The sequence below is a fragment of the Eumetopias jubatus genome, unplaced genomic scaffold (genome assembly GCF_037043125.1).
Source record: "Eumetopias jubatus isolate StellerSeaLion01/CBP00866 unplaced genomic scaffold, mEumJub1_p1.0 scaffold_14, whole genome shotgun sequence".
NCBI classification, from domain to species: domain Eukaryota; kingdom Metazoa; phylum Chordata; class Mammalia; order Carnivora; family Otariidae; genus Eumetopias; species Eumetopias jubatus.
In genome coordinates this window covers 39,616,836-39,632,075 of record NW_028274820.1, presented here as the reverse complement: position 1 = coordinate 39,632,075, position 15,240 = coordinate 39,616,836, and the positions used below count along the sequence as shown (strand labels likewise).

Here is a 15,240-nt window from a genome sequence, read left to right as displayed (position 1 = left end):
CACCTTTTTTTTACATATAATTAAAGAAGTAACATATGCTCACTGTAACTCTAGAAAAATATAAATAATTTTTTTAAACATCACCTTTATTCTCTCCACCCAGGAATTACCATACTTAACATTTTGACGCATGCGCTCTCAATCTTCATTCTAGGTACACATACACTAAAAGTAAAGTGGTGATAAAAATGCATGTTAAGTACTTAACCAGTCTTTTTACCCTATAGTATACTGGGTATAGCAATAGTCTTCACCTTTAGAATTTTAGAAGACATGACCTATAATAGATTTATCCTATTACCCTACATGCATATATCATAATTATTATGACATTTATGTATTATGACTATTTTAGACATGTCAGTTCTTTCTACCAACTTTCTACCAAGACAAATAACAACTCTGATGTACTCCTTACCAACAGTCACTGACCAAAAAAACACATTGACCATAAAAACAACTCAGAACTCATATCCAAAAATGGCCTGTAAACACATGAAAACATTTAACCTCATCCATAAGTCAGCATAAATCATAGAATGTATGAGAGACGTTCTTCACCCACCAAACTGAAAACTATAAAGCATATAAATAACACCAAGTTATTGGTGCAGGGATTGTGAGAAAACCATTCCAATGTAATGCTAATTATAAACTAATACAACCTTTCTAAATAATAATTCAGGTGGTATGTATGAATAGCTTTAAAATATTTTAGCCAATAATTTTATTTTTAGAAATCTATACTAATCACAGATAATTCTAGATCCTGAACAAAAAACTACATATAGGGTTAATTCCTTTTTAATGCTAATACACTGTTATGCACATATATCAAAAGTCAGTGAAGACTTGCTCTATGTTATCATCAGTCTTGTATTCTGCTTTCCATATTATTTTGTAGATTTTCACTTCTGATTCAGTTTTTGTGTTCATAAGGCTTGTTTGTGTGTTTGTTTAATGTTCAGCGCCCAATCTTAAAATTTCTATAAGGAAATGTGTGCTCTGGGCATAGTATATTATATAATAAGTCATGCACAACTTAAATTACTGCATTTTATTATTCTACCTACAGAAGAAACTTCTAAAAATAAATACATCTTAGGTATAGGTGCACAAGGTGATAGTCAAACACCCTACAGTTACTTTTGCCATCCCCCCTGAGAAATGGGTTCTTTTAAAAGTATATGTATATATGTATCAGTTGATTCAAAGTGCGAGTGTGAATTTATGTCTTTTTCTTTCTTTACGAAACAACTTTGCACATCCATTTTATCTGAAACAAGTGACTGGTAAAAGAACCCATCAATACAGCACCGACTCACAAGTTGATCTTAAATAACAACCAATAAACCGGCTTTCCCCTCTCCTCAACTGAGGTCCCTTACAGTGGAAGGAAAACTCTTCAAAACCCTGAAAAGGTACCTCTGATTTTGAGTACAATTTAAAATCCTTGTATCTGGGGCTCCTGGGTGGCTCAGTCAGTTAAGCGTCTGCCTTCGGCTCAGGTCATGATCCCGGGGTCCTGGGATCAAGTGCCCTGTCGGGCTCCCTGCTCAGCGGGGAGTCTGCTTCTCCCTCTCCCTCTGATCCTCCCCATCCCCTCATGCTCTCTCTCAAATAAATAAATAAAATCTTTAAAAATAAAATAAAATAAAATCCTTGTATTCAAGATTAGACAAATTTCCAAGCATGAATGTACCCCCCGTGGAACTTTATCCTGACATACTTTTGGGAAAGAGGAACATAAGTAAAAAGTAATTTTTGGAGGGCAGCTCTTAAGTAGATGAAAGAGAAGGGTCCACCCCACTGTATAGTGACAGACCTGAAGGCACAGAGTCACTCAGTTTCTCAAGGTTATGCCAGTCCAAAAGCATCACGGGGAAAATTCCACAAAGAGCTACTCTGGAAGCCTCTCACCCAGTCACTCCTCCATAATCACGACTCTTTATCTTTTAGATCCTTGCCAACCACTACGTGTTCCAATCTAGCCCACTGTATTTCAGCTGGTAGAGAAAACAACTTGGAGGATCAGCTTTCCCCAAAATAAAACTCATTATCTGACTTAAAGAGAGGAGACTAACAGGTCTATGAGACATTTCACTTAAAACCACTTTTCCTGATACATAAATATATAGGGGAAAGTTTTTCTTAAATCCCTCTGAAAATAGATTAAGTAAGTGAAGAACAAAACTTTCCTCCTCCTGAAAGATAAAATTCCCAGATGTCTTTATACTCTGCCTGATTCATTGTCCTTTTTGTAAGAATAGATGCGTGAGAGAGCAAGTTAGACTGAAAAATTAGGAATTTTGCAAAAAAAAAAAAATATCAATATCTCAATCATGTTGAACTGTGCTATGAAGCTATTTCCAGAACAAAAGGGAGTGAAGCAATTAATATGTCAGCAACCATATCACAAAACATTTCTTTATTCTTAGGTTCCTCAGAAGGGTGTTTAATATATAGTTCAACCCATACTTGCAAAAGTTGAGTTGCTCTCAAAAGCCACTGTATAAAAATGTGCTCCCTTGGATTTAAAACTTTAATCATTTTAAACTATAATTTACAGCATAAATAACATTCTCAAGAGCAACTAATATAAATTCATTTCCACACTGCAACAAAAGATGTCCATTTCCCTTTGAAATAACAGCACAAATATTTATGATAGTGGTACTTATCGTACAAATCTGTTTAAGAGATAATCAGAGAATCACAAGAGGCTAAAGCTGAGAAGAGGTCTTTTACAAGATAGCCTCCATTACAAATAAGAAAGCCAAGGCCTCAAGAGGCAATTTGTCAAGTTTACAGAATACCAAGTCACCCTTTGTGTTACTTTCATTACCAGTTAATACTATTTAATAGCAATATAGATACTATGCTTCAGTAAATAACATGCAATAAACTAAATGAATGCCTGCCCCAAATTACTCATCTCATAAGTGATTACATTACGATAACAGTCAAGTATGGTATATGAACTCTGTATTAAAATGTTGAAGAATGAGGAAGAATTTTAAAGATAAAGAGTGAAGTTTGTCTCTGAACAATCCCGATGAACATAAAAGAATAATGAAAGCAACAACGTAAGAGCAGTAGGATGGAAAGAAGCTGATCAGATCATCAGGAAAGGACAAGGGTCCCTCGTGCTAAGAGCAATGTAAACATGAAATCAGCATTAGTGTTATTTGTGCCTTTACGATAGCCCTGCACTGAAGCAAACACTTAGGCTCCATCAGTAGCAATTTCAGATTACATGCAGGGAAGTCAGTGTCCCTCACAAGGGAGCTATTCCAACCATCCTCTTCAATACAGGCACCGTTCTTCCTCAGTTTTCAAATACCCTCATCCCCTCCTGGACCCTGCTGTCGCCTTGGCTTGTTTTTTTGTTTTGTTTTGTTTTCTTCTCTCCACGAAACTGCATAAGGGACAGACAGTATCTGTTGCTCCCACATCTTGTCACTTGATCTTTAGACCATGTCAGCACCCGGAAGATTCTTTTGCCCCTGCTCCTTAGGCTCTCCTATAGTCTGCTGTCCTCAGGGTATCTTAAATTTTACCATATCGCAAGTCACACTCATTGTGTATCCTACATTCCTTTCAAAAAGCATGCCCCTGATTCCATTTATATGAAATGTCCAGAAGAGGCAATCTATAGGGACAGAAAGTAGATTAGTATTTGCCAGAGGATGCAGGAAGAAGGGGGACTGGGAGTGACTGCTAAGAGGCACAGGGTTTCTTTCTAGGGGGATGGGAATGTTCTAGAATTAGATGATAGTGATGGTTGCACAACACCGTGAATATACTGAAAGCCATCGAATTGCATGGTGAATTTTATGTTATTTGAATTTTATCTCAATAAAAAACTGCAAATTAAAAATAAATGAAAATAAGCACATTCACAATGCTGTACAACTACACACACGCACGCACACATACGCGCACGCGCACACACACACACATACAGGGTGTCCCTCCTTCTAACTTTCCTCTCACCTTGCAAAATAATAAACTCCCAAAGGTGGAATTATTAAAGCAGCAGTCAAATGATCATCTGTCAGCAATGTGCTCTTCAAGAGCTAACTGGAGTGAGGGGAAAATTACACTAGATTACCTTGAAGGATTTTTCATCTGTAAGTATCTATGTCACAAACCAAAATGAAGAAATGAGAACCAGGGGAAAAATTTTTAAGTGACCAGGAAGAAAAAATATGAATACTCTCTTCCCATTTAAAATGAGAACTGTAGAATATAACGAAGCAAAAGAACAAAAATGAAGCAGATCCAGAAAGGAAGAACACAGAATTATTAAGAAAAGAATATTAAGTAAATTGAGTAACGGCACAAAAACCAAGAAATGATATTCAGAGTTTAATATACCAATGCTTGTTGTGTTTATAGAGAAATTATTCCATAGCTAACCATATCTCTCTAGAGAAATTCCAAAACCTTTTTTGTCCTTGAGTGGTGAAGATGTTGCAAAAAAATCTAATGCAGATGAGATTTAAATCAGATTACTACTGATGGGCATGTAACTGGGTTAATAAGGTAAACAAGGTGTGGATAACAGAAGGTTATTTTCCCCTAAATACAGCCTCTTCCCTTTAAAATCCACTAACCCAACAACCCGTGTCCTGTGTGAGGAAGTTTAGAGGGGAAGACAAAAAATTATGGAGGATACAAAAAACAAAAAACTGTATCTTTCTACTACAAATAAGTGCCAGAAAACATCTATAATAGTTTGTTGCAGAAAAGAACCTTTTTTGAATACCAAATAACCAGCATTTAGTAAAATAGAGAAGAGGTATTAGTACACACACTCAATATTAGAAAAGGGGTACATTAAAATATTTGTATATTAAATTTGTACAGTACAGTAAAATATCTGATATATTTACCTGGTTATAAACCATAGGTTACAAGACATCAGAATTTTAAAGGAAGTCCAATTTAAATGTTATGACATCAAAGTTATCCAAATACAAAGAAATAAGACAACAATCCTTATACTCTCTCTAGTTTATTAATTTAGGCTTCCAAAAAAATGAAAGAAATGGAATTTCGGAGTCTATCAAGAACTTCTTCCTCCTGTTTTTTATAATTAAAAACTTATACTGTTGTATAAAACCCTTGTGTGGTCTAACACAGGAGTCTAGGGTGTGACATTTTAATGACTCAAATTTTTTATGTATTTAGGGATCATAATCCACTCTTGTATCCACAACCATCACGCACATTACAACTTTACACCTGTGTCAGCTTCAAAGAACACAATGCCACACAACCAGCTACAGAAGACCAATCCGGAAAGAACGTGTTAAAGGAGCTTCCCCAACATCTTGTGACCGGTTCCTTTCAGAAGTGAGAAAACTGTGCTTCACAATCATATTCCCAACGGCGATCTGTTGACCAGCAGCCTCAGCACCCACTTGACATCTTTTGAGGAATGCACGATCTCACCTGAGACCTACTGTTTGTGAATTTGCTCCATGACTGAAGAATATTAAATTCTGTTATAGAGGTCAAGAAAACAAATGCGATGGATGAAACTCATTAAGTGACGGTCACTAAGGGTAAGTAAGCTAACAGCTTAGGAGGTAAAGGCACCACTCCGAGGCTCAACAGATACAGATAATAAGAGCTTATAAGCTTCTGAAACGAAGGCCAAGTTCTTAAGATCTGTTAAAAATAGGTAAGTTAGTAAGCTGTCAGACATTCCAAAATAGAAAATACGATGGAACAAACACGAGGTTCACTTGTAGAAAGGAAAGGAAGGAATGACCAAGTCATCATCGTGCCATCTCTGGACTGCCAGACACGCCATCTCCGTATCAGCCACCCACCGAAGACACCCAGCCTGGTCTTATTCCAGACCCGCAGGTGCCTGTCCCAAGAAACACAAAGAAAACCCAGGGAAACTGGCAAAGCTACAGCTGTGTGTAAGTGTACTTGTACCCTCTCTCGTCTGTAGAGCAAATATCATGATATCATGAGCTGAGGGGATTATTAGTATCTGGAGCCCTTGCTCAAAATCAACTGTGGTCCTCATAACCACACCCACAATGGGAAGGGTGATGTGAAAGCGAGAAGGTCGGGACACAGGAATATTGCATACCCGGGCCTCAGGTCGTAGGTCGTGTGGTCCTTCCAACCTTTGCACCTTAGCTGTGTTAACTTTCCCCATGGCTTTCCTCTTGCTTCTGGCTGTTTAAACTGATTTGATAAATACTGTGATTCAAATATTTAATTTGCTGAGCCTATTCCATAACCCGTGGGAAAGCCAGTGGTGTACTTGGAGGCTAACCTTTGCATCCAGGTGATTTCCCCCAAAATACCTACTGAATCAGAAATCTGCATTTTTAAAGACCCCAGGTGATTCATGAGCATATTAAAGTTTAAGAGCACTGAGCAAGACTATCTGAAGAAAGAGAATGACAGAAATTTGGATCTCAGAACTATACTCTGAACACCATCCCGAATAAAAGGTCTCATATATGCCCTGTGTACCAACTCAGAGCCCCAAAAGAGAAAGAGAATGCTAAGAGACCCACTTTCAACAAGTATCATGTAAGATTTAGAGAAGCACTGCTGCCCTTGGTGATTCTCCTTGGAACCCCAGCTCTGTAAAGCTCCACACAGTTGGAGAAAACACTCAGAAAAATACAGCACAACATAACTTAACATTAACCCTGCAATCTCCTTCTTGCTAAGGGAATTAGGAAAATACCCTTTTTCTTCTATGCTAAGTTTCAAGAACATCTGTCCAAAGGACACAAGGGTCCCAGAAACAGAGAAAGGGTTATGACTGCCTTAAAAAGGTTGCAGGGACCTTAGAAAGAGCATCCAAAAACGGTTCAGCAGAATAGCCTGAGAAGCATCCTTAATGGGCTATCCACTCTCCACCTCCTAGCAAGTTGCTCACCTGATCGGCTCCAGTCATTTTATGTATTTATTACATTTTATTGTATATTGCACTGTTCCCCACACATAGTAAGGGCTCAGTAAATGTTCCGAATAAATAGAGAACAATAATGAAAAATATCACCCCTTCTCTCCTGGATTCATTTAAAGCAAATCTAATTAATTCAATCTCTTCGTTTTGAGAAATTCCTGAGAATGAAGGCGTAATTCCACATCTCTAATTAGCATGGTTCATAACACTCTCTCATTCCGTGTCTCAAACTTGGATTTTATATTTTCCATTATTAATCAATCCCAGTCTAATTTTCCACAACACTGTGAAACACATCAATCTATCCACTAAGAAACAATCCATTTCTAAATGTCACCAACAATTATGTATAAGTAATATGCTACACAGGAAAGATCAGCTATCATTTTGATGCTTTTCTAGGTCCAGATTTAAGACATCTTAGGAAAGTATCTATTTAAAACAACTATAGAAGAACTGAAATAAAAACTGAGGAAATGATCACACACACACAAAGATCATAAACAAGATGTAAAATGAAAGTCTAAAAATGTTGAGAATATTTACTCTAGTGAATAAGATGAGAGAATATCAGGAAAAGAATATAAAAGTTCTAAAGATCATTTCTATAAAGAGTATGTAACCTATGGTTGCTGAAAGAGGGATATGTTTAAATTTCGAAAGAAAAGATTTAGGTTGGAAATCATAATCTCCCATTCCACAAGTGAATCTTTACAAAAAGAATAAGAAAACATAACATAGGGAATGGCTCAGCGTATTCCCTTCCAAATGGTCTATCAAATCCTATTCAATCCATGCATTTAGCACAGCCAAGGACAGTTACAGTCCTCATAGGACATTAAACTTTTCAGCACAGGTTTTCAGACTTTTTACATGGGTTTTAAATACCAACTGTTGGAGAACTGACTTCATCAGCTCACCTAAGAAAGAGGTAACATTATAGATTTGTGTGTCTTCTACATCTAACAGCATGAGCACAGACACATGATAAGCTTTCAATACTTGCTGAATTTCATTATTACCACCCTCTGAGGCAAAAATCTTAATTGGAGAATAATCTAAACACTACCATCACCAGCACCAGTAGAAAAGTAGCTCTCCAAATTTCCAAGTGAATCCACTCACATGTTAAACAATGAGAACAACAAGAAAGAGTAATTGTCTTATTCATTACACAGGCTAAGAATGAATCTTCTGTTTGCAAACTTAATCCACTTCAACTAGTACTGTTAACTGCCTACAAAACCTGGTGCATTATCTTTGTTTCACAAACCTTATGCTTGATCTATGTTCTTGATAAAATGTGTTACAACTTATATGTATGTACTCTATTTCATTCTTTATTATATAAAATAGTTTATTATATGAAAATTAAAAGGCAAAATGCTTTTTGTTATAAGCAATGGTAGGAAAAAAATCACTTGAATTTCAGAATATCATACCCCAAACCTGGTTTGTTCACCAACGAACAGCCATATTTCAATGAGAAATCCTTTAAAATGCATTAAACCCATCACCGTGCATTACATTTTGTGCAGCACGGGACCCAAATACAAGGCTGGTGCCCCATTTGGTTGAGTGGGTAGTGTTCTACTTGATAAATTTTTGTAAGCTGCTATTCCCCCATTAGGGAGTTAGTCACTGGTTTTAACAAACTCCTTGAAGAGTTCATTTCAGTTATTCCTGCCTTGCTCAATGTGAAACAATTTAATCTTATTGCTTTCTTCCTAAGGGGCAGAAAAAGGATGTTCAAAGGAAAGCACTTGGAAAGGGAACATGCATGGTGAAATTAAGGAGCTCTCTGGGTAGGCCTGAAGAAAAGACACTTCTAAAGACAGAGCCCAAGAATGGGGGGGGGGGGAGAGTAGAGGGAAGAGGTTCACAAAGGAAAGAGGGAAAACATAGCAAAGAAACTTAGCTTACTCAGAAACCACACTCACATCTCTAGTTATTTTTAAACATAGTAGTGTAACTTGGCATGGCCCATTCTGATGCAGAACTTTTGTCTTACACTAATGAAATGAAAGTCTGCCTACTAACACCTATAAATAATTTCATAGATTATTAATTTATTTCAAATTAGTATTTCATAATTAAAGCAAAGTCAAATTTCTCTTTGCTTTGTAAATTATCTCTCTTACAGCCTTATATGGAAGTTTCAAAAGATGGAAATAACAACAGACGGTGATTTCAAATTCTTTTAAAAGATACCATATCAAATTCCAAGTCTATCATATATACACACTGGACAAGCTAGGAGTCCCTAGAAAGTGGTTTCAAACTACACATTCTACCACCACAACCCTTCAGATTCCCCTAGGAGGGCATGCCAGATCTTAGGACAGAGGCTGATGGGCAAGTACACTTTGAAAAAGCACTCCAGGAGACTGTGCTACTCAACCCACCACCTCCTGCCCCTCCCGCCATTATCAGCTAATAATGTTTCACCACCCGCTACTGATGTACATTCTGCTATTTCTTCTACACCAAATGTTAACTAAGTGAAGTCATTAGAATAGAGCATCTGAATTCAAATGGCATTTATCCAGCTTTTAAGAGGTAAAAACACAGACATGAATGACAAATCAATTTAATTTCCTTTCATAAAATTTCATTTCAGGACTACATCACAAATTCGGAACCCAAAGCTACTCACAGTCACAGCTTTCCAATTAAAGTATTTAAGTCCGCTAAGATATTTCCATGAATCAAACTTTCACTACAAGTAGCAGTACAAAAAAGAAAAAAAGTAAGTTCCTACATTCCTCACAATCCACTTACACTTAAGTAAAAGATAATTCAGATTTTTTAAGCAATTAAATAAAGACTATTATTTCAAGGTCAACCATAACTCTCTCACTGTACATTATGCCTCATAACCTAGAGTGTCCAGATTCAGAAAATTGTATTACTTATGGGGACTTTTAGTGAAACTAGTTAAAGAGGTAATTCTATTTCAAACTAACACTCCTGGTTTTCAGTGTTCATATTATTCATACTCCAGTCCATTGGAATGTATCTCACAATCCCCAAACTTCCTCAACTTTACTATTAGTCAATACTGGTTTAAGCAACCATAAAGCATATTAGGAAATACATGGACATCTCCCAAACTTTTAAAATCACTTGACAACATGTGTATATCAACAACCGTGAATTCCTTATAGTTGTCAAAGCTATTCTAAATACATTTAGACCCAAATACTAAAAAACAAAACCAAACAAAACTTAGAAAAAACTTCAAAAACAAACTGAGAAAACATACTTACCTTAATTGGCGCACTACTAAACTTAATTTTCCTATTTGCTGGAATGTCGTCTTCTTCTGGCAATCCAACAATTTCCGAGTATTCCATATCAGGTTGATAGTAATTGTTTTCATCACTCTCTTCCTGCTCATCCTGCTCAGTGCCTGTCTCTCCCCAGTCTGAATTATACCTGGATCTTACCCTGTATACATTATAGTCACTGTGCATGTAAACATGGGAACTCTCAAAATGACCTGAATCTTCAGGTACTTCCTTTCCACACCTGGATCCAGAAGCATCAGCAGAGGTAAAATCACCACCTGCAAGGTCTTTCTTCTGATGCATTGCTGCCTCACTCCCAACTAAATTAGCTTCGGCGTCTTCCAAAGGTTCATTTTGTGGTGAAGGGATTTCAGACTCTGGCATTGCCTTATTTTCAGCACAAGGTTCTTCAGGAACGTCTCTGTCAATCCCGACAGGAGTCTCTTGGTTAGATGTGGAGTCCTCGGCGTCCTTGCTCTGCTGTGTCTCTTCACTGGGCATTGGGGCTAAAGAGGTACTTTTCAAAGCCACTTCTGGTACTGGAGTTGTATGACCCTTCTGAGCATCCTCTGCATCATCACCGTGTTTGCTTGGAGGAGCCCAAGAATTCGAATCCTTAAGGTGACCAAAGGTGTCAAGATTTGTAACAGTAACAGGTGGTAGATTCAGGGGGTAATGCCCAGTCACGGAGTATTCGTTGTTCTCTGCCTTCTCAGAAACAATGGCACTGGGGGAATCGGTGTTCTCAAACACTGCACTCAGTTGACTCACAGTTGGGGAGACAGCCTCTGTCCGGGAGCTAAGGCTGTCCAAGGAATCGGTACTGCCTCTGTTGGACTTCGAGCCACCCCATTCATCCTGAGGTTCACTCCCTCCAGCTTTCTCTTTCTTTGGGGAATAGCGGTTGTTTTGTCCTGATTCATGCACACTTCTCTCAAACATCTTCCGAGTTTCTGTGAACTTAGAATATGAAGGGCCATCGTACATTGTGTCAAATCTACTGATTCGTTCTGAAACAGAGGACTCCAACTTAACAACTGAGCCATCTGTTTTTTCCAGAAATTCTTTGGGCCTCATTCTTCTCTGCGGAGACGAAGGTCCACCTTTCCCCCTTGTTTTGGCAATGACTGCAGCATTTTCATTGGGTTCCATACCCATCTGCATGAATAGATTTTTAATTCTGTTGACGTTGGAGCCATATTTCCTCCCCCTGCTCTGCTGGGAGCCCTCACCTTCTTTTGTTTTTTGTTCCCCATCTGCCTTGGGTTTGTCAAAGGTACTTTTCAGTGCCTGGAACTCAGTTCTGTAAGCATTCCTGTGAGGAGAGGCACTTCTGAGAGTGGTTCGTTCACCTGAAGACTCGGTTTTCAACATTTTTACTTCAGGGGTGAAAAGCCAATGTTCATAATGATCAGGAAAAAAAAACAAAAAACAAAAAAACAAAAAACAAAAACAAAACACCTCTCTTCTCTAATCACCAGTATTTGGTCAAGAAAAAGTACCTCTCAAATGGCATACTGTATCAGTGATCCTCCCAACAGGTGTATTAGGAAATTATTCAGTCAAGAGTTACACAAAATGGCTTTTTCAAAGCAAGACTAGAGGTTCATCTGTAATAGAAAAGAATGAATTTCTAAATTCATTTACTTATTTGAAACTTAAGTTTCGTCAATTAATAATACACTTTTCAAAGTGGCTTTGCCATATGTCAAACAGAAAAAAAAATTACTTATTGGAATGGGAATTTAAAAACCACGTTATACCTCTGATTGGTCTTCGGTAACAAAAATGTTTCAAACACAATTTGGAGATCCCTAGAGAAATCACACACTAATACACAAGTCACACATAAGTACAAATACACTTCGTTAGCCTAAGTTTCTGTTGCTTTTGTGAATGACCTTCAAAGAAAACAGCAGTTCACAGATCTTTAAGACATCATCAAACTGTTCAGAAAAAATGAATTTCATTTGGGATGCTCCACATCAGGCAGAATTTATTCTTTCTGTATAAGCACAATTAAAAGTTTGGATTCTATGTTTCCAAAGTCCAAAAGATGCCTAGAGAGGCTTATTTCACTCTCTCTAGTCCAATATTCTCATTTACAGCATCCCCAAAGCAACATTAGTACATTTTTCAGACCAAAACAAGCAGAAGAAAGTTCTTAAATGAAAATAAGTTTCACTCTAAGTGAACTCACATCCAATACCTGGAAGTCTCCTAAGAGTGGATTATAGAGTGAGATGTAGATTATCATGGGAATAAATGCAGGAGAACGTGACGATCAGAAAGCAAATATCACATAAAACCTCTTTTCATAGTCCTGATTTGTTTACTCCCACTTGCCTCTAACTTACTACAAGCTCAAAACGCAACGCAATACATGCTTGCTGGTCTCCACTAGCCCACAGCTGGATTTTATATCCCTATACCAGTAATCAAATACTTCAAGATCTGCTGAGGCGCAGACAATGTAGTTCTAAAGATTTTTCATTTTGTTTTTTGTTGCTTTGTTTTGTCTTTTAATATTAGGCCGAGCCATATCACCCTCACGCACAATCAGCTGAGGAAGCACACACTTTGACTTAAACCGCCTCCGAACTCGGCTTCTGGCCCAGCACGCATGCATGGCCCATGCAGACAAACAAGAAAGGCTTGAGAGTGTGGTGCCTGTTTTTTGGTAAAGCATCGACAATCTCCTTGTCCCCTGACATTTGTTGGAAGCCTTACACACCCTCCCCTCCCCCCGCTACACAGCCACCCCACTCCCTCCCCCGGCCAATTCGAACCCGAGGGGGGCGGGGGCGGGGGAGATGGGGCCGCCGGGGGACTCAAAACCTGCCCTCACAAAAGACAAACATAAATAACACCAACTTGAGAGGCAGCCGGTTCCCAAGCCTGGTTCGGGACGCAATCCCTCGGCCCCGGGGCAGGGCCGGGAGAGCAGGTGACGCCAAGCGCTATGGTAGGAGGTCGCAGTCTAGCTTTGTGCCAAAAAGCACCTGAAGTCCTAACACATTGGCTGCGGCTCCCGGCGGCTGCCAGGCGGATCCCCGTGTAGCACGGGGAAAGCCGAGCTCCCTGGCCACATTAAAAAAAAAAGAAAAAGAAAAAAAAATTACAGGGTAATGATAATAAATCCCTTTGTTTTTCCTCCCAACGTGCCAGGAAACAATAGATCCCACTGATAATGCCTCCGATCCTCACCCTATCGCTCCCCAACCACAACCCACCCCCACCCCCAGCCTGCAACTCAGCCTTTGTACGTCCCGATTTTTTTCCTCTTCATCTCCACCCTCCCCAACTCCTCGCCCCGCGCACAGCCTCCCCCTTACCCGAGCGGGAGCCGCCGCCAGCGGGGAGGGTCGGGCGGCCGCGGCTCCCACCCCCCCTTCCTCAGAGGCGCCTCCCGCCCCACGGTGGCCGCGGCTCTCTCCGCGCCGGCCGGCTCGGCGCCCCTCCACCCGCCGCTCACGGCGCAGCGCGGAGGGCGGCTGCGGCGGCCGCTTCCACTCGCGCCGCGGCCCCCACGCGCGCCCAGCCCGCGGCGGGCGGCCCCGGGAGGCGCGCGGCGCTGCCCAACGCCATTGCGGGCGGACGGCGGCCCGGGCCGCGACACGCTCGCACACGCGGGCCGGCCTGGGGCGGGGGGTCCCGGCGCGGAAGGGGCTTGGCCCACGTGCCGTTACCCGCGCCGGGCCGGTTGGGCCGCCCGGGAACCGGGGTGTAGTGCGGGAAGAGGCCGCGGGGGTGAGGAAGGCCCAGGGTAACAGGTGCCTCACCTCGGCTGATGGGATTAACTCTAGGGCCGCAGAGAGAGGGAGCCCGGCAGCAAAATCCCAGGAGAGGGAGAGAGAGAGGGAGCCTCTGGCGGCCAACGGAGGGCGAAAAGCACCGGCCCGAGGCGAGGCCGCCCCACCCCCTCGGCCGTGGGCAAGGGGCCTCCCCGGCCTGGGGCAAGGCCTGCCCTTCTGGGCCCCGGCCGCCTTGCTGCTCCGGGGGTTGGTTCGGCGGAAACTGGGATATCGGTCGGCTCACTGCTGGGCCCCCTCAAAGTCTGCAGTGAACTTCATGACCCGAGGGCATCTAAACCCCCAGGCCACTCTCCAGGCCCGGAAGGCCAACACACAGGCCACTGTGCCCCGCCTAACACCCACCTTGACCTCAAGTCTCCACTGTTAAAAGGAAAAGGATGAGGAGGTCTTCTGACTTTCGCGTCGGGATGGAGTTTTTCAGACCCCCCACCCTCCCGCTTTTATCATTGCTCAATCCCCCTTGCTCCCCTCCCCAAAAAGACACCAGAAGTGTTACAGCCTTGCGGCAAAATATAAAACTGATCATGACAGTCAGTGTGGACCTTTAAACCAATCCTCCCAAAGACTCCATAAATGACTAAAGGATAATTTTTCAAGAAGCGAAAACCATAACTCTCATAGAAATATAAAATAAAAATGTGTCAAATATCATTTGACTCATTAATTAGGGAGCGAATCGCAAAATGTTACAACCCATTCCAACAAGGATGTGAAAAGCAGACTTTATGGACAATCAGTAAGGAGGCAAAACTGGTTAATATTCTATAAGGCGCAAAAATGAAATGTTTTGAATTATCTGTTCTACAGGAAAGTAAGGAATGGTATCTAAAAAACAAATTTTGCATTTCTATAGATAAGAACATTTACATTACTGTTAATTTCTACAGCCTATGAAATAGTAAAATGGCCTTGTCAAAGGTCAAGGTGCAGACTCCTGTAGAACAAAAAAAAACCAGAGTCCTGTAGATTACATCCAGCCTTCCACTGAAAGGACACCCAGTGATATTTGCCCATTTCAAAGTCTTAAACAAGTTTTCCCAACAGAACTATTATTATCTGCATTTCCCAGATGGGAAAACTGAGGTTTAGGTTTTGTAACTTACCTGTAGCGTTATCAACTAGTAAATGATTGTAGCTGGATATGAACTCCAGCAAGTCTGTATACAGAATCTATACTCTAGGA

The 15,240-nt window shown here is 40.5% G+C and overlaps 1 protein-coding gene across 6 annotated transcripts in view; it reads right to left on the bottom strand.

Moving 5' to 3' along the window:
• The window catches only part of PPP1R9A (protein phosphatase 1 regulatory subunit 9A), a 308,016-nt gene extending 296,400 nt beyond the window's left edge, over positions 1–11,616 (bottom strand). For all 6 annotated transcript variants that reach the window (XM_088018269.1, XM_088018270.1, XM_028119332.2 and 3 more), the window contains exon 1: positions 10,222–11,616. In XM_088018269.1, the coding sequence (XP_087874395.1) occupies positions 10,222–11,616 (1,395 nt within the window). The remainder of the gene's footprint in view (positions 1–10,221) is intronic.
• Positions 11,617–15,240: the final 3,624 nt, after the last annotated feature.